Source organism: Alligator mississippiensis, chromosome 15, assembly GCF_030867095.1.
Source record: "Alligator mississippiensis isolate rAllMis1 chromosome 15, rAllMis1, whole genome shotgun sequence".
NCBI classification, from domain to species: domain Eukaryota; kingdom Metazoa; phylum Chordata; order Crocodylia; family Alligatoridae; genus Alligator; species Alligator mississippiensis.
Genome location: NC_081838.1, coordinates 26514299 through 26535553, shown reverse-complemented (window position 1 = coordinate 26535553; position 21255 = coordinate 26514299). Strand labels below are relative to the sequence as shown.

At 57.5% G+C, this 21255-nt stretch overlaps 2 protein-coding genes across 4 annotated transcripts; both read left to right on the top strand.

Annotated features, from left to right (window-relative positions):
* The first annotated feature begins 2646 nt into the window (after window positions 1-2646).
* On the top strand, window positions 2647-6472 carry LOC102563790 (zinc finger protein 568). The gene is made up of 4 exons (XM_019498378.2): window positions 2647-2690; window positions 3287-3752; window positions 4096-4185; window positions 4676-6472. Exons 2-4 carry the CDS (start codon window positions 3326-3328, stop codon window positions 5164-5166), a joined length of 1008 nt encoding a protein of 335 aa, XP_019353923.2. The 5' UTR covers window positions 2647-2690; window positions 3287-3325; the 3' UTR covers window positions 5167-6472.
* Window positions 6473-11086: 4614 nt separating this feature from the next.
* On the top strand, window positions 11087-20342 carry LOC102564554 (zinc finger and SCAN domain-containing protein 29). Of its 3 annotated transcripts, none has more exons than XM_059718944.1 (5): window positions 11087-11173; window positions 17424-18120; window positions 18249-18447; window positions 18796-18927; window positions 19041-20342. In XM_059718944.1, exons 2-5 carry the CDS (start codon window positions 17527-17529, stop codon window positions 19589-19591), a joined length of 1476 nt encoding a protein of 491 aa, XP_059574927.1. In that variant the 5' UTR covers window positions 11087-11173; window positions 17424-17526; the 3' UTR covers window positions 19592-20342. The 3 variants fall into 3 exon arrangements, with proteins under 3 accessions (XP_059574927.1, XP_059574926.1, XP_019353924.1); XM_059718943.1 differs by having other exon boundaries at window positions 11091-11184; XM_019498379.2 differs by lacking the exon at window positions 11087-11173 and adding an exon at window positions 12783-14024.
* Window positions 20343-21255: the final 913 nt, after the last annotated feature.

Sequence of the window (21255 nt, the reverse complement as noted above, 5' to 3'; positions counted from 1 at the left end):
GGGTGATCGGTTACAGAGCTGCTGAGGCAGAAGCCCCTAGGTCATTGGAGGCAGCCAGTGAAGCGTGAGCTTACTTTGTGGCTTGGTGTCTTGCACATGGGGCTGGGGGCACAGACAGCTGTGTGCTGTCAACTAAAATACGCCCATTTCCTGGGCTACAAATGAGGTCTGTCCCAAAACCCTATTAGAAGGAAGTATCTTCTAGTAATGCTGAAACAGCGTCACAGGCACAGTGACTTCCTGCTACTCTCACTGGAGATGAGCTTGCTGGGCTACGAGGAGGAGGGAGAGAGAGACAGAGCCCAAGTGTGCCTGAGACACTCACTCTCCGGGCTGCCACTGGTGCTTCTACTTTGCTTTTGGATGAGCAACTGTTTCCTTCTTTGTAATCAACAGCTTGATTTGCCTCACCCCCATGGTCTCCTCATATTATGATTGTGATTAAAAGGGCGCTGAATGAGATAGCTGGGTGAAATGCGGCTGGGGCAGATGCTCTAAGCTTCCTTGCTCTGCAGAGCCTCCCTGAGGGTTCGCAGGGTGCTGAAGTCACGCCCAGAGACTGGCAGCTGAGGATGCTTACACACGGAGGCATGGAAACATGGGTGCACACAGGTGTTACACACACATCCTGCACACATACACACTTACACACCAATGTCTTGCATGCACGCACATGTCCTGCACACATATACACACACACACACAGGTGTCCTGCACCCAATATCTGGGACACATGCACACACACACAGATGTAGGTGTCCTGCACACACACATAAGCACACCCCCCCACAAATGTCTGGGACATGTGTACACATGCATACACATACACACACATCCCCGTGTATATGTATCCCCTGGCATCTAGGACATACACACACACACACACACACACAGCTGGAATCCTGGAGTCCAGGACATGCACACACATGCAGGTGATCTGCACATAAACACTACCCACCCCCCAAACGTCTGGAACACATGCACACACACACGCGCATATGTGTACATACACACATGCAGATGTAGGTGTCCTGAACATATGTGCACACACCTCTGAATGTCTGGGACACATGGGCACACATGCACACATATGTGCACACACCTCCATGTATCTGTATCCCCAGGTATCTGGGTCATACACACATGGGACCCAGGCATCCAGGACACACATACACACACACAATCCAAGCACATGATACACATACACACAGAATCAGGCATCCAGGACACGTTCACACACATATATGCACATATGCATGCACAACTGCCCCGTCTCTCCCTGGTGCTCCCAGGGCCTCACCTGTTCTCTTCCAAGCCCTGCCACCTGCACTCTCAGCACAGCCGTTAAGAATTCGACACAGGGACAAGCAGTCGCCCCGTGAAACAAAACACGTCACAGGCAACCAGCCAGGGAGCTGCCTCTGCGGCCCGCCATCACACCCGGTTTGCCGACTGCACCTGAAGTCAACAAGACATAAGGGCATCCTATTTACAATAAAAATAACAGCAAAGCCAGCTTGCACTGAGCCCCGCACAAGAGCTGCAGGCTCCAAGCCAGCCCACTTAACCGGTGCTGTCCCAGGTGCTGTGGGGAAGGGGCCAGGGTATTCCCAACAGCCCCTGCAGCTTGTGCTCTGGGGCACAGCGGAGAGCATCCCATGCATGCCCAGGGCTGGACTGCCCTCAGTGTGGGGGAAATGCCCTTGCACTCTCCCTCCCCCAGGTGAGGAATGAAGCACCTGCCTCACCAGATGCCGTTCACGTCCCAGGGCTGAGAAAGAATGCAGGCACCCAGGCTCCCACACCCTTCTCCTGCTCTCACCCGCCTCCCAGAACCAAGAGAGAGCCCAGGCATCCTTCTCCAGGGGCCCCTTTCCCTAACCCAACAGACCCCGGGCTGGGATAGAAGTCAGGCACCATCTAGCTCACAGCAATAACCCACTTGCTCCCCGCCAAGCGACTGGGCTCTCATTCCTCCTGCTCTGCACTGAGCTCCACCGCAGCCAGGATGGGCCAGACCAGCTCCCACCGGCTCAGGGGCTCCATCTGCTGTAAAGCAGGTCTCTTGCCCTGCTGGCTTCTGCCGGAGAATTTACGTCCTTTGGGGCTCCTTGGTTAATTCTCCAAAGCAAAGCTCAGGGAAGAAGCAAGCGGACCAAACTCCTCTCCTCTCCTCTCCCAGGCACTGAAAGGAAAGCCCCAGCAAGCTGCTCCCTTCACAACGCACCCTGGGCTTGGAGCACACGGGCAGGTGTTGACAGCCAAGGGAACAGAGTGAGGGTCGTTCCCCTGCGGAGAGATGCCCTGGGGACTTGCATCTCCCTCCCTTTCCATTCTCAGGGCCGCGCAAAATCAGCACGTGGCCCATGGGGAGGTGGGAGCACTTAGACCAGGGGCCGGATCTACTCCCAAACCCCACAACAGGGCACAGGCTGCAGGAAAGGAAGGCGAGATGGAAGTGGGCTGAAATAGCCGTGTGTCAATGGCAAGGGTCTGGCCCGCGGGTTTGCTATTGCTTGGTGAGTGCTGTGCTGGACCCGGAGCTCTCCCTAGGCAGCGCGGTGGTGCGGCTTCTCCCGAGCGTGCGCGCGCCGGTGGGCAGGACGCGGCACTTGCCGGTGAGTTCTTCCCACAGTCGGGGCAGCCGTAAGGCTTCTCTCCCCGGTGTCCGCGCGCCGCTGCTCTCAAAGGTGAGATGTGCAGGCTGCTGCCGGGGGCTCCGGCTCCGGCTCCCCGGTGTCCCTGCCCCTGTCCTGGGACACTTGGCTGCTGGCCCCGGGAGCAGAGAAACTGAGGCAGAGCCCTCGCCCACGGCTCTTTCCTGGGTCGCCGGGCTTAGCCCGGGCACAGGCGGGCGCGCGGCGGCGCCGACGGGGTTAACGCCGGGCCCCGCCTGCCACGTGGGCTGACGTCACAGTGCGGGGGCGGGGCCGAGCTGCCGGGACCTTCCTGCCCGGCCTGCGCCCGGGGCGAGTGCGGGCTTGGGGACTCCACCGGCACGTAGGAATGGGGGGGGGGCTCTGGGATACTACGGGGAGGGGGTTGTAGGACCCTATAGGGGCGGTGGAGGCTCTGAGACCCTATAGGGGCAATGGGCTCAGAGACTCTATAGGGGCAGTGGGCTGTGAGACCCTATAGGGGCAGTGGAGGAAAGGGCTCTGGGCCCCTATAGAGGCATGCGGGAGAAGAGCTGCAGGACCCCATGGGGGGTGGGGGGGCCGTGGGGCTCTATAGGGGTGGTGGGGGAGGGGACTGAGCAGCGTCCCTGGCACCTCTTTCCCTGCAGGCGGCCCGGGGTGGCAGCAGAGCAGGGCCGGCGCAGAGGATGGCCGCGGCGAAGATGAAGGAGCAGGCCCCAGCTGGCCCCCAGCCCGTCGCGGGAGGCAAGTGGCCCGACACAGGCCCCCGCGTCCTCCGGGCTCGGACCGGCAGGGGGTCCCCGAGAGCGGTGCAGCCCACGCCGCGGGAGGAGCCGGTTCTGCGCTGGGAGGTGCTGCGGGCCCCGCTGGCCCCGGCCCCGGCCGCACCGGTCCTAGTGACCCCGCACCGGTTGGAGCTGGTGCCGGGGGATGCGCTCCAGGTCACGGTCCACGCGGAGCAGCAGCAGGTGGCTGTGATGGCGCCCCAGGGGGTATCGCGAGGACCCCCAGACTCCTGCCTGGAGCAGCCCGTGCACGTGCCCCGCAGGCAGGCTGGAAGCCCAGCTCCACCTCACACCCGTGAAGAGGAGTCCCCGCCCGAGCAGGAGTCAGGTAACATGGGGGACACCCATTCCCTGCACAGAGCCAGCGGGCCTGGGACCACCGGGCAGAGACATGTCCCTCTGCTTCAGGGGATGGAGGGCAGGGGCCTGGGTCTGAGTGATGGAGAGGGGCTTAGGGCCAGGTTGCCACCTGTCTGGGCCCCGTCACTGCCAGCTCGGGGTGGCGTAGGGCTGGGACCGGAGCTGCGTGGTGTCTGACGGCAGCTCCCAGCACAGTCCTCATGATCGTGTAGCAGCAGTGACGAAGCCCCGATGACCCCCTGCATGCTTGGGGGCAGGCCATCCCCAGGCCTGGTTCCCAAATGGTTCACCCGCCCCTCTTCCTGCTGCAGATTCCTCGGACACAGACCGGACCTGGGACTCGTCAGCGGATGAGAGCTCCCTGGGCCTGTGCCGCAGACGGGGCCCTTCCCCAGGAGCCGGTAAGGAGCCATGGTTCTGCCCTCCCTAGCCCTGTCCCTGAGCCCAGACAGCTCTGGCCTGCCAGGAGGTTTCGGCAGGGGCTGATGTCACCACAGATCCATCCATCCCGTTCTGCGCTGCCCTAGACAGCTCCCCACCTGCTGGAGCACCTGCTCCCCCATGATCTTTCTCTTCCTCCTTCCCCCCACCTTATCATGTCCACCCTCTCCCAGGGACTGTCCTGGGATTCCCCCCTGCAGGATCTAATGCCCCTTCTGCTCACCCCTCTGGGCCAGAGCGAGTCAGGGGAGTCCCTGAGACACCTGCCAAATTCTCCTTGAGAGTCCCAGGAGGCACTGCCCCCTCACTACATCATTGTGGAGATGTGTTAGCAAAAGCCATGGGACTCCGATTCATCCTTCCCTCTCGTCTCTTGTGTGCTGCCAGCAGGGAGGGCCTTCCCTGCCCTGCAGCACCGGGACTAACCTGTGCACTTTCTTCCCCACCCAGCAGGTGCAGGGCCCCGGGACAAAGCAGAGGAGCAGCCTCCTCAGGAAGGTCCTGCTGACCTGGAGCTGCCAAAACCAGGAGCCAGGGTCTCCTCGCGACCCGGGCAGCGCAAGAAGCAGGTGCCGGCGAGGCGCCCCACTGGGGAAAAGTGCCACGGCTGCCCAGAGTGCGGGAAGCGCTTCACCCGTGCCAACAACCTAGCTATCCACCGCCGGCTGCACTCAGGTGAGCAGCTGCATAAGTGTCCTGAGTGCGGGAAGACCTGTGTGACCCACTCGGACCTGGCCAAGCACCTGCGTGTGCACTCTCAGGAGCGGCCGCACAAGTGCCCCGAGTGCAGCAAGACCTTCATCAAGCTGTCCCACCTGGCCCGCCACCGGCGCGGCCATTCAGAGGCCTGGCTGTACTCCTGTGACGAGTGTGGCGACAGCTTCGTTTTCTACTCCAGCCTGGTCCGGCACCGCCACCTTCACGCACGCCAGCAGCCGTAGCTCTGCCTCCGGGTACTTGCCTAGGGCTGCCTGTGGCCCCAGCCCCTGCGCCCGGTGTGGGGTGCAATTCAGCCTCCCGTTGTTATTCCCAAGGCACTAAGGATGCATGGGGGCTTGACCCTGAGGTTGGATGGGAGGCAGAGAGAGGCTGCCCCCGCAGCTGGGATGCCAGCAGGAGTTAGCGGGGGGCCAGGCTCAGGGAGGCGGAATGAGAATCTGGCCTAGGATCGTGGTGAGCACAAGAGGCCTCAAATAGGTACAAAGGTGCCCCAGGGGAGACCTCCCTCCTCCCTCTTGGATCATTCCTGGAACCAGCACCCTCCATCACGCTTCCAGGCTGTCTGGTTCTCCCAGGTGGATCAGGGTGCTCTCCCAGCCAGAGGCCTTCATCGTCGCAGCTGGGTCTGATGAGCACCTGGCAACTCTTATGCATGTCATCCCAGCTCCATGCTCGTCACGGCACAGGCTGACAGACTGTCCCTCTCCAGGCCCCGGGATCCCAGTAAGTGAGGCTTCTGGAGTGCAGCAATAATGATAGTGCTCGCTGAACCCTGCTTTCCCCGCCTTTTATAACTTATCCTCCTCAGTAGGCTGTTTGCAACCTGCTGCCATGTTCCCAGTCCAATTTGGCAGGTTTTCCTGTTTCAGCCTCTCCTCATACTTCTGCCCCATCACTTGCCTTCACAGCTTGTCTCAGAACTGCCTGTCGTGTTCCCAGGGCAAGTGTCTGCTGCTTCTCCAGAGCTGTGCAGTAGGAAAAGCCCAGGGGCCAGAGCCTCTTGCCAGGCCTCAGTGGCACTGGCACCTCCAACCTCTTCTCTTTCAGTGGGAACACCAGGATCCCAACACTTGGAGCTTTCCTGGCCAGGGAATAGAAGCCAGTCATGCTCTGGGATGTAGCTTATAAACCTGGACAGTCAGGACCCTGCACTGAGGGTTTTTGTGGGGTCTCTGAGCTAGGAGTCCCTCTGCTAGGTTAGAGTTGGGGAGAGACCCCTTGGCAGGTCCTGCCTTTCTCATCAAAGATGCCCGGTGTGTGAGCCATTTGCATAGAGATTGTGCCCATTGGAATTTCCTGCAAAGGGTCCCAAAGCCACGTGGCTCTGGGTTTCTCCCCAAGTAATTACTCCAAGAGGTCGGGCGCATCAGGTTTTCTTTCATCCTGTCACTGTTGTATCAGCTCATCCCTTGGGTCCTTGTACTGCAGGAAGGGCCAAGACTCACCTTCCTTGAACATGGCAGAAGCTCCAAAGTCAGGAAACTTTCCCTATATTACAATTTTTCTTAAAGAAAAGAACCTTTGTGATGTCTGAATGACCCTCGTGCTTGTTGAGGGAGGGCTGGCTGGTCTCACTCTTGGAAGGAGGGTGTATGCAGTAGGTCTGAAGGTCCCCTTTAGCAGCTGAATTTCCCCAGGGCTGAGACAGCTGGGGGTGGTGGATGGGTGTGAGGGGCTGTGTGCAAGGCACCGAAGCCTGAATCACTCTTTCCTCAGAGGAGAGTGTGGTGACAGGCCAGCTAAGGTCGCCTGCTGTGTCTCTAGAAGCAAAGCCTGGCTCTGCTTCGACCCTGCTCTAACTAGATCCTGCCCACTCAGGCTGAGGGGGCTTGAGGCATTGCAAGCAGCATCATGCCCAGGTCTGCTGGGGAAGGGCCCAGTTGTACCCTAGTCAACACAGAAGTCAGGGAGGGATGTACTGAGCAGGGGCAGGGTGCTGGGGTGCTAGGTTGGGGTCAGGGCTCAGGCTCACCCATAAGCAGTATTTCACACTGCTGTGCTCCCTGAGAAACCAGCATTGCTGCAGGTAACAGAAGTGCAGACACAGGCCTGTGACACAGGTAGTTCTTACACAGGGAACCCCAGTCTGGTTCAGGCAGGAGCCATTTCCTCACATCCTCCTGCTCTGCCTTTTGAGAGCAGTCTGACTCCACTTCCTATGGGATTCCCTTAAGATGCACCCCCCACCTTTTTTTTTTTATTTCTGCTCCGTGCATTGACTCAGACCCCCAGTACTCAAAGGGCTACTGCACCGGGTTAAGCCGGGCCTGGTGCACGGGCTTTCCCTGCCATGCCAGGCAGCTTAGCCCTCAAACGGATGCAACTGGGGGGCTGAACTGCATGGAGCTGGGTGGCCAGTGATGTACAGCAGAGCAGTGACCCCCTCCAACCCAGTGGGGCCAATCTTTGTGGCATGCTTGCTACATGTTGGCTGCCCCTCCTCCAACCCCCCCCCCCCCCCCCCCGACAAAGGGCATGTCAAGAGCGAGAACACAGGTATCCAGGCTCCGACCCCAAGAGAGCCTGTGACACAGATGGTCCCTGTGCAGAACCCCCCAGTTTGGTTCATGTGGGAGTCATTTCCCCTCGTGCCCCCCATATCCCACCTGATAGCTGGGAAATGCCCCCAGGCTCCACCTGGGAGGATTGGGGAATTATCCCCAAAAAGGATTTTTAAGCCCTCAAGGCTGAGCAGTGATGTGTGAGGGGAAGCAGGGAGGTGACATTTCCTCAGAGGTGGGGGAAAAATAAATTAAATGGGCTCTCTTGATTCTTCCCATAAGACATTTACATGACATTCCCAGATCCCACAAAATCCCACCACAGAACAGGCTGGACCTCAGCTTTCTCCTGCATGTCTGGGGAAGCCCAAATGCCACCAGGAGATGCCTGGATTCATTTAACCTGTGTGTTAGCGCACCCTCACAAAAGGAAGCCTAGAGAAAGAACACAGGCAGGTCTCCAAGGGTGGGTGTATCTCGTGGCCCCTCTTCGGGGAAGCCTGGGCAAAAACGAGCAAAAATAACCCCAACTAGACTGATACTATGAGGGGCTCTGCTAGCCCACAGGAAAGAGTTCTGGGAGGCACTGCAGACAGTTTTCTAAAAACATCAGCTCAGCAGACATCAAAAAGGCAAACTTAGCAATGATGAAGAAGGGAATTGTAAAAAATGTGGAAAGTATCCTGATGCCTCTTTATAAACTAGGGGCGGGCAATTATTTTGGGGGGATGGCTGCTTACTGAGTTTTGGCAAGCCATCGAGGGCTGCATGAAAGGCAGCAGGAGCAGATAAATATTAATTTTCTAAATTTTGGGGGGGACCCGCAGGCCAGATAGAATGGCCTGGAGGGCCACATCCAGCCCACAGGCCACATTTTGCCCACCCCTTTTAAACCCACAGTACACCCGCACCTTGAATACAATGCCCAGGTCTGGTTTCCGCACCTTGAAAAAGAAACAGAGGAACCACATCTACACATGCATTAATGTGGTTTAGTTAACGCACATTAGCTCTAGTACCTCTATTGTGAGGTACCAGGAAAATGTGCATTAGCCTGTCTTGATGCACATTAACTAAAGAGCGTGGTTTTTAGGTGATGCTTAAGGTGCGTTAGCCTATTTTAATGTGCTTTAACTAAATAGCACAGGTTTTCTTAGTGATGCTTTAATGCACATTAAAATAGGCCAAGGCTCATTAAAGTGCATGTGTAGATGCAGCCCTAGAGAAGGTACAAAGAAGGGCAACAAGGCTGATGAAGGGCCTCCCTCTGAGGAGAGACTAATGAGGCCAGGCCTGTTCAGTTCAGAAACGAGACGCTTGAGAGCAGACATGAGAAGGTGTTATAAAACATGAAACAGTGAAGGGAAAGGTAATGGGGATTTATTATCAACTGTCTGGGGCCATAACATGAGAGGAGCAGGTAGGAAGTTTAAACTAAGAAACGGAAGTTCCTTTTCGCAGAGCGCAATTATAGTGTGGGACTCGTGGCCACCAGATGCGGGGGAAGCTGAGAGTTTAGCCAAATTCACCAAGGGACTGGACTCATTCTTGGAGGAAACAGGCATCAGTCGCTATTGAGCATGGGAGTGAGGGGCACAGCCTCTGAATTAAAACTTCCTAGACCTTAAATACTGGGGGGCTCAAAGTAGGTAGAAAGAGTGGAAAAAACCCTGGTCAGAACCTGGGGTTGTTGGTTGTAACCATGTTGGTCTAAGTTGGTCTAATAAAAAATATGACATTTACCTAAATAACCTTGTCCATTCAGACCCTGTTCACTCTCCATTGCAGCCTCTGCTCGCTGCTGCTGTGGGACACGAGAGACTGGGAAACACGGGCCTATGGTCCGACCCAGTACAGGGCAAGTCTTATGTACCTCTGTAAGCCCGCCTGGTCAGGCCAGTGAAATCAATGAGGGCATCTCCTGAAGCATGCCTGAGGAGGGTGGGACAGCCATGGGGGTACCATGGACCCTCTGGGCTGCATGAATACTCACACAGCCATCCCACAGGCTCCAAAATGAGACAGACCCCAGCACACATCATGCCTCCCTCCCAACTGAGAGGGGGGTGTCATTATGCTGGGTGCAGCACAGGGTGCTGTATCAAGCACAGTTCACCCCGCTTGCTGGGAAATGGCTGTGGTGGGCACATGAGGTCAGCTGTGCAGCTGTGGATCCTGGAGTAGCACATTAGGCCCTGAGCGTCAAGGTCAGATGGACCACGCTGTCATTCCCTGGATCACTCCTGTTTCCACCTGTCACAATAGGCACTGCCGTTATCCTTTTCTAGTCATACAGAACTGAAGTGAGAAAGGCCTTGCAGAAATCAGCTCTTTCCCATCCCCTTCCCTGAGGAACCAACATCTTGCTTGGTCTTTCTGTTACTTCTAACTTATTGAGAGCAGCTGGCTGAGTGGCCTAAGCTGCTGGATGAACCTAAGCAGCTGGATGGATGACCCAAGATACTGCACTGGCTGGAAACTGAACTCGAGGGTCCTGTGCAGGAGGCAGCCTGTGGTTTCCATGCCATGTCTCAAGTCCTCTGTGGCTATGTGGGTAGCAGCCCCCCCAGTAACAACCGAGTGGGGCTTGCAGTTTCCACTGCACCTTCATAACAGGCCGGCACGGGAGCGGGCATCCTACCACTCCACCACCCGTGCTCTCCTGAAGTGTGCTGGCGTAGCGTGGACTGGTCTGCAGAGCACCCGAGGGAGAGAAGTGAAAGGTGACTTTGGGGTGCAATGTAGCTCCTCCCAGGGACAGAAAAGCTCAGGGCTTCCAGGGCTTTTCCTTGTCACCCGCCAAAGCAGAGCAAGGACCAGGGACTACAACTGAACTCCACCGCCCCAGACTCAGAGAAGGGGCGGCGGGGGATTAGCCAGGCGGGCCTGCTCCCGCGCTCTGGGTTTCGATGCCTTCAGCTCCAGGCTGCCACAAGGAGCCCAAATCTCCCTTGTCAGGCTCCTGCTGCCCAGGCCCACCCCTGCCTTCTGAGGGGCACACGGGGATGGCTGGAAGCAGCAGAGACCCCCACCCAGGGTCTCCTGGAGGGGGGAGGCGACTCTGCCCTCTGCTGGCTTGCTGAACACGGGTGGGAGCCTTCCCTGTTCCCCGGGAAGCGGGAGGGGAAGGACTTCTGCTGGGAGCTGGCCTCCAGCCAGGGCAGGGGAGGCACCTGGCTGGAGCTGCGCTAGCTCGGGCTGAACACGGCAGGTCCGCGGCTCCGTCCGGCGCTGGCACAGCGGGATCCACGTCACGGACACGCGCGGGCTACCGGCATCTCGGACACAGGCAGGCACAACCCCTGCCATCAGGGAACGCGCGCGCGCACACACGCCCACCCGCGGCACACCAGCACTGCCCGCCCGCGCTCCCCACGCACGCACGTGCCCCGAGGAACAGCGGCGTACGCGCACCCGCCGAGCCGTACGTGCTGCTTACGTCATCGGCAACCCCTACAGTCGTGGAACATCCACGGTCCCGGGCGCGGAGAACCTGCCCCGGGGATGACGTCACCCTAAGCCCCGCCCCCGTCCGTGGCCAGGGGGCGGAGCAGGGAGCGAACCAATGGGGAGAGGAGAGAGGCGGGATTTCCCCCTCCCTGGCGCCTATTGGCTGCGACCCTGCCGGGGTGCGTCCTGATTGGCTGCTGGCGGTCCCGGGGGTGGGAGCTTGCTCTGACCTGGTGGGGTGGCCTGCATCGCGCGTGGGACCTTCCTGCCGGGCCGCGTGCGTGTGGGGTGAGGGGCCGCGGGTCGGGAGTGGGGCGTCACTGTGGGCAGGGGGATGCGGGTCGGGAGTGGGAGGGGGCACCAGGGTGGGTGGGGGGCTGCAGGTCGGGAGTGGGGGCGCCAGGATGGGTGAGGGGCTGCAGGTGGGGAGTGAGAGCATCAGGGTGGGTGGGGGGCTGCAAGTGGGGAGTGAGAGCATCAGGGTGGATGGGGGGCTGCGGGTCGGGAGTGGGGGGGGGCACCAGGGTGGGTGGGGGGCTGCAGGTCGGGAGTGGGGGCGCCAGGATGGGTGGGGGGCTGCAGGTGGGGAGTGAGAGCATCAGGGTGGGTGGGGGGCTGCAAGTGGGGAGTGAGAGCATCAGGGTGGATGGGGGGCTGCGGGTCGGGAGTGAGAGCACCAGGGTGGGTGGGGGGGCTGCGGGTCGGGAGTGGGGGCGCCAGGGTGGGTGAGGGGCTGCAGGTCGGGAGTGAGAGCATCAGGGTGGGTGGGGGGCTGCGGGTCGGGAGTGAGAGCATCAGGGTGGGTGGGGGGCTGCGGGTCGGGAGTGAGAGCATCAGGGTGGGTGGGGGGCTGCGGGTCGGGAGTGAGAGCACCAGGGTGGGTGGGGGGGCTGCGGGTCGGGAGTGGGGGCGCCAGGGTGGGTGAGGGGCTGCAGGTGGGGAGTGAGAGCATCAGGGTGGGTGGGGGGCTGCGGGTCGGGAGTGAGAGCATCAGGGTGGGTGGGGGGCTGCGGGTCGGGAGTGAGAGCATCAGGGTGGGTGAGGAGCTGTGGGTCAGGAGTGGGGGCGTCAGTGTGGGCAGGGGGATGCAGGTCAGGGGTGGGGGGCACCAGAGGGCTGGGTCTTCCCCAAACCAGGCGTGCGGGACCCCGCCGAGTGCAGGGACCCTTTGTCCCCGGCTCTGCCCCTCCCCGCCCGGTCCCTCTTCCAGCGCTGACTCTGGCGGCTGTTTCCGTCGTGTTTTCCCTGCCCTGGACCCGTCCCCCGCCTCTGCCGCGTCCCTCGCCCCCTTCCCTGCCCTCAGCAGAGCTGGCGCTTCAGAGTTGATGCTTCCCCAGTCTTGCTGCTGCGGGCTCGGCCTCTGCCCGCCGGCCTGGACACGGCCCGTCTCAGTGGGTGACCATCAGGGTTGGCCTTGGCCGTCCTCCTTCTCGCTCAGGCCGTTGGTGGCAGCCGGGTGTGTAGCCTAGGCGAGGCCGTGGCAGCGCCCTGCAGACGTGCCCTCGCCCAGGGGTCGGCCCCCCGCTTTACGAGCAGCTCCCACAGCCTGCGAGCGCGGCCGGTGGATGCGGTAGGTGGTTAAAGACCCCGTCGCAGCAGATCTCAGGCTCCTGCGGTCGCACCCATCGCCTTCGTTTATCTCCTCCCAAGCCCTCTGCGCCGCCTGTCCGTCGGATGCACCGGAGCTGTATCTCCTCCACTTGCAAAGCCCGCGGCTCGTGGAGCAGCGACCTTTCTGTGATGGGTCCGAGCCTGCGAGAGCTGCTGTTACTGCTTTATACCGTGTTGCAGCAGGGGAGGGTTAGGTTTGATCTGGGGGGGAAACTCATGGGGAGGGTAGGAAAGCACCAGGGTAGAGAGGTGGTGGGGTCTTGAGGACCCAGGTAGACAAAGCCTTGGCTGGGAAGATGGAGCTGGGGATGATCCTGCTTGGAGTAGAGGGTTGGACAAGGTGTGACCTCCCGAGGTCCCTTCGACCCTTGTTCTCTATGACGGCGATGCGCAATCCCCGGTTCACACCTGGCTCGTGGAACTGGGGCTTGTAACGTTCGATCCCATCCCCGAGTGGCAGTGACGTGACATGAATCATGTGCCCAAGCAAAGTGTGCATTCATTTACAACAACACCTGGGCACGTGGTGCAGACCAGTGCGCCCTGGTCTCAATCACATTGCTCCTGTGTGGTTGATCCCCTGGGGTTCGATCTCGATGTGATGCTGCCCCTCGGTCGTTGAAAAGCAGGTGTCTTGGCAGGTCTAATGAGTCAATTGGAGACCCAGTTTGCGTGCGCACAGGTCCTGATCCAATCATTTGTGTCTGTTTTTTGGGGGTCCGGTATCAGCAATAGGTTCCTGGGGCAGAGATGGGCCCCACCAGGTCCCTGCCCAAAAAGGCACCAGTGACACAAGGCAACTCAACTCGCCTAGGAGGGTTGTTACAGCATCTATGGTGCCCCAATGTCACTGCAGCCTCGGGGCTGATTTGACTTGATCAAGAATCAGTAGAGTTCCTTTCTTGAAGCGGGGCGACGGGGTAGACGTGCGGGGATCAGGACTCTGTGAGAGTCAGTACGTAGGGTACCATGCTGTCTGATGGTTGGTTAACTTCATTTAGGACCAGCTTCCCCCAGGGTTACAGTTTCTTCTCCCACTTGGTTCCTGCCTCATTCATGATTTGCTTTATTTTTGGGGTCCGGTGCCATTATCTCCATCTCTTGAGGTCCCGGTGATTACAGCCTGTATCCAAGCTTGGGTTAGATGCCATTTAATGCTAGACAAATGATATTCCCAGGCTTTGCAGGAGAGTCCAATGGTTTCTTTGCAGGGAGTGGATACACTCATCGCTCTGGTCTGAATCCTGGCTGCATTAGAGAAAAGCGAAGGAGCCCCCCCCAAGCCGCACCTTGGGGATGGTTTGTTCTCCCTTACGGGCGGGCTAAGTTTTCTTCATCAGAAAATGCTAACATGGGTGCAGAGGTGGTTTTAACTTGTTCACAGTTCATGTGTCCTCCTCTGTTTGTTCCCATTTCAGAGACTTTTCAGGAGGCCACACGCGGGTTGGGGGGAAAGGATCTGGACAGTTTGGATCAGTGGCCAGAACGAAATTGGATGCAATTCAACAAAGATAAATGTAAGGTACTCCACCTAGGAAAGAGGAATCCTCTGTACACCTATAGGTGGGGGGATGACCTCGGTGGCTGAGAGGGATCTTGGAGTCATACTTGACTCCAAGATGAACATGAGCTGGCAGTGTAACGAGGCCATCGACAAAGCCAGTCGCATCTTGTTGTGCATTACCAACAGATCGAGGGTGATGATTCTCCCTCTCTATGCAGCGCTGGTCAGGCTGCAGCTGGAGTACCGTGTCCAGTTTTGGGCACCTCACTTCAAGGGGGACACGGAGGATCTGGAGAGGGTTCAGAGGAGGCCACTCACATGATTAGTGGCCTCCGTGCAAGACCCTACGAGGGGAGGTTGAGGGATCTGGATCTCTTCAGCCTTTACAAAAGACAGCTAAGGAGTGACCTTGTAGCCGCCTACAGGTTTATCGGGAGGACAGCAGAGAGTTGGGGATGTGCTGTTTACCAGAGCGCCCCAGGGAGTAACTAGGAATAATGGGTGCAAACTAGTGGAGAGTAGATTCAGGTTGGACATCAGGAAGACATTTTCACAGTAAGGGTGGCCAGAATCTGGAACGGGCTGCCAAGAGAGGTGGTGCTCTCACCTAACTGGGAGGTCTTCCAGAGAAGGCTAGATAGGCACCTGGCTGGGGTCATCTGACCTTGGTCCTCTTTCCTGCCAGGGGCAGGGGGTCGGACACAGTGATCCTTTGTGGTCCCTTCCGACTCTACAATCTATGAATCCATTAATCATTTTTAATACCATCTTGAGAAAATCTAGTCAATGACCAAAAAAAAAAAGATCAAAGCCTGGTGAAGTCTGGAAGCCAGGGCAGTGTCACCATAGTCCTCCAGCTGTGTTAAACTGGTCTGCGCAGGTGGACACTGAGGTCATTGATTGCTGATTGAGCTGAGCTGTTGCTAGGTTGACATTAAACCAGTGGTTTTCAACCTTTTCTTCATCTACATACCCCTTTGGAAATGTCAAATGGAGGGGCAGACCCCTTTTGAATGGTAAGTATGGATATTCACATACCTTTAACTGGTCCTAGTAATCTTTCATGGACCCCCTTAGATGCACTCTTTGGCCCACCAGGGGTCTATGGACCACTGAAAACCACTGCTTTAAACCCAGCCCAGCTCAAATATTTTTATGCTTTCTGCAGCACCTCCAAGTCATCTTTTTTTCTCTTTTTTCCTTGGTTTGGGGATGATCATGGATGTAGTCTGCATAAAGGGCTGGGGACAGGCTGGGGAGTGACTAGCTAAGCAGCAGCTCTGCAGAAAAGGACTTGAGAGTGACAGTGGACAATAAGATGGATATGAGCTAACAGTGTGCCTTGTTGCCAAGAAGGCTGTGGATGAGAAGTTGGCTTTTGATACTGTCTCCCACAATATTTGCATGGGCAAGCTACAGAAGTATGGGCTGGATGAATGGACTAGAAGGTGGATAGAAAACTGGCTGGATCATCTGGCTCAGAGGATAGTGATCAATGGCTCGATGTCTAATGGGCAGCTGGTATCAAGTGGAGTGTCCCGGGGTTGATCCTAGGGCCAGGTCTGTTCAATATCTTTATCAGCAACCTGGAAGGTGGCACAGAGTGCACCCTCAGCAAGTTTGCAGAGGACACCAAGCTGGGGGGAGTAGTACATATGCTGGAGGGTAGGGCTAGGATTCAGTGAGACCTGAACAAATTGGAGAATTGGGCTAAAAGAAATCTCATGAGGTTCAACAGCAACAAGTGCAGAGTCCTGCACTTTTTTTTCCAGACGGAAAAATTGCATGCACCAGTACAGGCTGGGGCTTACCTGGCTGGGCAGCAGCTCTGCAGAAAAGGATCTGGGGGTTACCGTGGACAAGAAGCTGAATAGGAGCCAACAGTGTGCCCTTGTTACCAAGAAGGCTAACAGCATCCTGGGCTGCATGGGTATGAGCATTGCCAGCAGACGGAGGGAAGTGATTCTTCCCTTTATTCAGCACTGGTGATGCCACATCTAGAGTCCTGTGTCCAGTTTTGGGCCCCCCACTACAGAAAGGATGTGGACAAGTTGGAGAGAGTCCAGTGGAGGGCAACAAAAATGGCTTGGGGGCTGGGAGACATGACTTATGAGGAGAGGCTGAGGGAACTGGGCTGACTTAGTCTGGAGAAGAGAAGACTGAGAGGGGACCCAACAGCAGCCTTCAGCTCTGCAGGAGGGTTGCAAAGAGGATGGAGCTGGACTGTTCTCAGTGGGAGCAGATGACAGAACAAGGAGCAATGGGCTCCAGTTGCAGCAAGGGAAGTTTCGGTTGGATATTACGAAAAGCTTTCTCCCAAGGAGGGTAGTAAAACATTGGAACGGAGAGGTGGTGCAGTCTCCATCCTTGGAGGTTTTTAAGACCCAACTAGACAAAGCCCTGGCTGGGATGATATAGTTGGGGCTGGTCCTGTTTTGAGCAGGTGGTTGGACGAGATGTGACCTCCTGAGGTGCCTTCCAGCCCTCATTGTCTCTGCTTCTATGCTATGATTGCCACAGGCTGCTTGCTCTCGTGGCTGCATCACAGGTGCATGACAAATTGCAGGACACTCGTGTTGACCCTGTGATACTCAAGTAAAGAGGTGCTGCTTTCCCTTGTATGTAAAGGGAGATGTCAAATAGCAACATGGGTGAAGGGGAATGGCGAGAAGGGCATTTGAAAGGTTCAGGGGGGCCCTGCCTGGAGAGGTCTAGGCTTGAGATTAAAGAGGCCACACCTCTGTTGACAAGCATGTTAAAAGGCTGCCTCTTGCCTCTAGTGTGACAATAAGAGGACCCCCATGTGCCTAAAAAAATAGGTGCACCTGGGCTGGTGGGCACAGGGAAGCTGGTCTCCCTATAGGCCCAGGCCCGCTGGCATCTGAAGGACCAAGATGGGTGCTGTGACTGCTACCAGTGTGATGGGGGCAGCAATGACCTTTGCTTGGTTTTGTAGCACAGGGGCTGAGCCTGGGGGAGGGGACGGAGGCAGCAGGCCTGTTGGTGCAGGAAGCTTTGTGGGCCATGTGGGGACTGAAGGTTCAGCTCTGAGATCGTGGGGGTGGTGGGGCCAAACACTGGGAGAGCCCCACTGGGGAGATGGGCTGGGGGTCATATCTGGTCCCTGCAGGATCTGGCAGTGTGGGGGACTGTGGAGGAGGTGGGGCAGGGACCTGATGGTCTGTGGTGTTGCAGAGGTACAGGGTCCTTGGAGACTATAGTGGTGACAGCCCTTTGCATGGTCCTCTGGGAGACAGTGCCCTAATGGCACCACATGTCAGGGTGGTCAGGGACATCCATGTGGCCCCTCTGGGTGAGTGAGGGTCAGGGTGTCTCAGAGCTGGGGGAGGTAGGCCTTGGCCTTGGCGCTCTCCATCACAAGACTAAATCTACATTGTCTTCTTACCCACAGACCACCCAGGGGGCAGGCTGCTGCCAGCGCACCCAGTGCACAAGCCGTTGGGGAGCAAGAGAACAGGCCCCAAGCTGGGGTGAAGCCTCCCCCAGTGGATAAAATGGCTTCTGAGCTGGGCTCGACGCCAGCCCTGGGATTCCCGTTCCAGGCACTGGTGCAGCCCCTGGTTAAAAAAGAGGAGCAGGACCCAGCAGGCCCCGTGGTGACAGACAAAGTCCCTTGTTTCATCCCAGCCAGGAACAGCGAGGAGTCCCTGACACTGGTGCCTCCACTTCAGGTGAAACAGGAGCCACAGGAGGAGCCGGTCCAGCGTTGGGAGGTGCTCCAGGCCCCGCTATTCCCTGCTGAAGCTGCACCAGCCCTGCTGACCCCGCAACAGCTGGAGGTGGCTCCCAGGGACGATGCCCCAACGCTGGAGACACGGCGCCGGTGCTTCCGAGGCTTCCGTTCCCAGGAGGCTATGAGCCCACGGGAGTTTTGTGGCCACCTGCGGGAGCTCTGCCAGCGCTGGCTGGAGCCCCAGCACCGCAGCAAGGAGCAGATCCTGGAGCTGGTGGTGCTGGAGCAGTTCCTGGCTGTCCTGCCCCAGGAGATGCAGAGCTGGGTGTGGGGGCGCGGTGTGGAGACCTGTGCGGAGGCCGTGGCCCTAGTTGAGGGGTTTCAGCTGGGGCAGGCAGAGAAGGAGAAGCTGCAGGTGAGAACTTTTCACCCCAATCACCAATGCTGCCAGCCCTGTCTCCATGTGGGTCTGGGGGATGTTCCCTTCCACCCCCATCTCTCCCGGTTCCTGGCTCCCCAGTGACACGTTTCGCTCCTCCCCAGGTCACGGTGCACGTGAAGCTGGAGGAGGTGGCCTCAGACAATATGATGCCTACAGGGGCATTGTGGGAACCTCTTGACTCCTGGCTGCAGCGGTCAGAGCCCCAGCCTGTGCCGGAGGCAGGATGGGGTGAAAGCCTGGGGCCCCAGAGTGAGCTGCCTCCTGTCCCCAAAGAGGAACCCCCACCCCGCGAGGAGTCAGGTAACATGCCACCTGCAGCGAGGGTCTCAAATCTTTGGCCCTGCCCCTTGGGCAGGGCCAGGACTGAAGGCCTCTTGTGTGGTCTCATTGCCCAGCAGAAAGATCCTTTTCCTTGGTTGCTTTATCCTGGGTCTTGCAGGGTCAGTATTGGCAGTCAAGTCCTAGTACCCCCTCTTGTGCTCTCTGGGTGCTCTTTTTTCCCCCCAAGCACATGCTCATGGGTCGCCCCACCATAGTGACTTCATTCCAAGATGAGGTTTCTTTGTCCCATCCTGTTCTGCATGGGAGGGGAGTGAAATAAAACCTTATCCTTGAATTGAGTATCACATGCAAATTCAATACCTGCAGTCAGAGGCGGCGGGACCTTGCGAACAAGCAACAAGGATCCACTCAGTGAAGCAGGTGGTGGCCTGGAGATACCCAGCAGCGTGGCACGTGGCGAGGCACCCAGCATGCAGCAGCAAGATACTTGGCAACCAGGCAAGTGGTGGCAGGGGAGCAGGTAGCACAGCTAGTGGTGGAAAGGGGTGGGCATATGGGGGTGTGGGCACAGGGCTTGATCACTACTGACTGGCCCACATTTACTAATATAGGAGCCTACGGTAAGATCTACAGGGCTGGCAGTGGCGGGGAAGCCCTCGGTATCGTCTTGGCGGATCATGTCCAAAAAAGAGAACGGAGCGGTGTACGGGGGAAGATGCTGAAGGGAATGAGGCGCAGCTATGACAGGAACTTTAAGATGATGGTCATCAATTACGCCGAGAAAACGAACAACTGCGAGGCGGGGAGGATCTACAGCGTGACCGAAGCCAACGTGCGTCGATGGAGGCAGCTAAAAGGCAAACTCAAGACAGCCAAGTCCACGCGGCGGTCGTTCAGTGGTCCGAAGAAGGGCCGCTTTCCCGAAATCGAGAAGCAGGTGCTGAACTATGTTCAGAGGCAGAGGAGCGAGGGCGTGCGTGTCACCTGTGAAATGCTGAGGCTCCAGGCATTAGAAATAGCAAAGGAATTAAATATCCCACAGCACGATTTCAAGGCAAGCAACGGGTGGTGCATCCGCATGATGCGACGCAGTGGCTTAGCCCTGCGACAGAGAACACCACTGGCCCAGCAACTACCGTCAGGCTGCAGCGAGAAACTTTAACTCCAGCGGTACAGTTTTGGGCTGTATAAGACTCATAATTACTGATTGGGCCCAATGGTTGGTGCTGATGAGACTCCAGTCTATTTTGATACACAGCGGATCATCACCGTCAATGAGAGAGGCGCAAACTCCCTCGTTTTGAGATGCATAGGAAACATGAAGTCACAAATGACAGTGATGTCAGTGGCATTAATGGATGGCAGATAATTGCCACCCTGTAATTTTGTATTCTATTTTTTTTGAAAGGGGAAAAACTCTGCCCGACAGGGCCTGCCAAACTGGGGGTACTTCCCTAGGGAGACTGGAGGGACTTTGGCCTCACTGGGTTTAAACCCATCGTCAAATGTCTTTCTTGACTAGGAGCTGAAGCATTGGGCATCATCTATTTACTGCTGCCCCTTCAGCCCATCGTTTTCTCACTGTTGCAGTTAGTTATATATTTTTCCCCCAGTATTTATGTCCAAAACAATATTGAGGTTTTCCCTTGCCCTGTTTTAAGGAGCATCTTGTTACAAAAATGTTGCAATGGGGGGTCAGACTCCCACCCCTGGGGCTCAGACAGCTGGGAGAAGGGCCCTACAGCTGCTCCCCTTGCTGCTTGGGACAGAGGTGTAACAGCTGGGACTTCTTGCAGGGTCCTATTCTTGCAGGGGAGGGGGCTCTGGATGCTATCCCCAACTGCAAGGAGGGAAATAAAAGGGTAAGAACTTCCTCTCTGCTGAAAATGCAATTAAAAAGGACCTCGTTTTTAGATGCTGGCCTCAGTACAATTTGAGAGAGTCTCCTCTGCACCTTTTCCATTTATCATGGATCCTCCTGTCACAGGGATAATTTACCAGGTGGGAATGATCCCTCCCAGCCCAGGGGGCCTGTGGCAAGAGTGAGAGCCCCATGTGGGCACAAGGGGAAGTGGCCCCTACATGACCTAAACTGGGGGTGCACGGACTGTCCCTGTGCACAGACTGTCCGACAGGCCTGAGCCTGCCCCCCCCCCCCCCCCCCCCCCCCCCCCCGGACCCCTGCCTTCCTGCTCTAAATGCATCCCTTGCTGGGTATGGTTCAGGGTGGGGGCATTGGTGTCCAGTCAGGGCTGCCCTTTCCCATCCCAGCTGGGGTTGTGCTGCTCTAGGGCATGTTGCTGTGGCCTGCCCAGCTCCATCTGACTCAGTTCCACTGGGCGCCTAGGTCAGGGCCAGGCTTCCCTTTGCTCAGCAGCCTGTCGGGTACCAGGAGTGTGAACCAGGGGGAGATATGAAGACAGAATGCAGTGCAGCCTCCGCAAGTTTACAGAAGACGCCAAGCTGGGGGGAATAGCAGATATGCTGGAGGGTTGGGCTAGGATTCAGAGAGATCTTGACACATTGAAGGACTGAGCCAAAAGAAATGAGGTTCAACAAGGACAAGTGCAAAGTCCTGCACTTAGGAGGAGACAATCCCATGCACTGGTATAGGGGCTTGACTTGTACCAAGGCAGATTGAGGGGGGATATGTGGAGGGGGGGTCAGCCCTGGAGAGCAGGTGCTGGGAGGGGCTGCAAGTCTCTACGTCGGGGTTTCTCTGGACAGCTTGGACGCGCAGTTGGCTGAGCTGATTGTGACACGGCTGATGCTGCCTCAAGCAGGGGCTACACGTGTTGGGGTCCAGAGGTCCCTCCCAGCCTGACT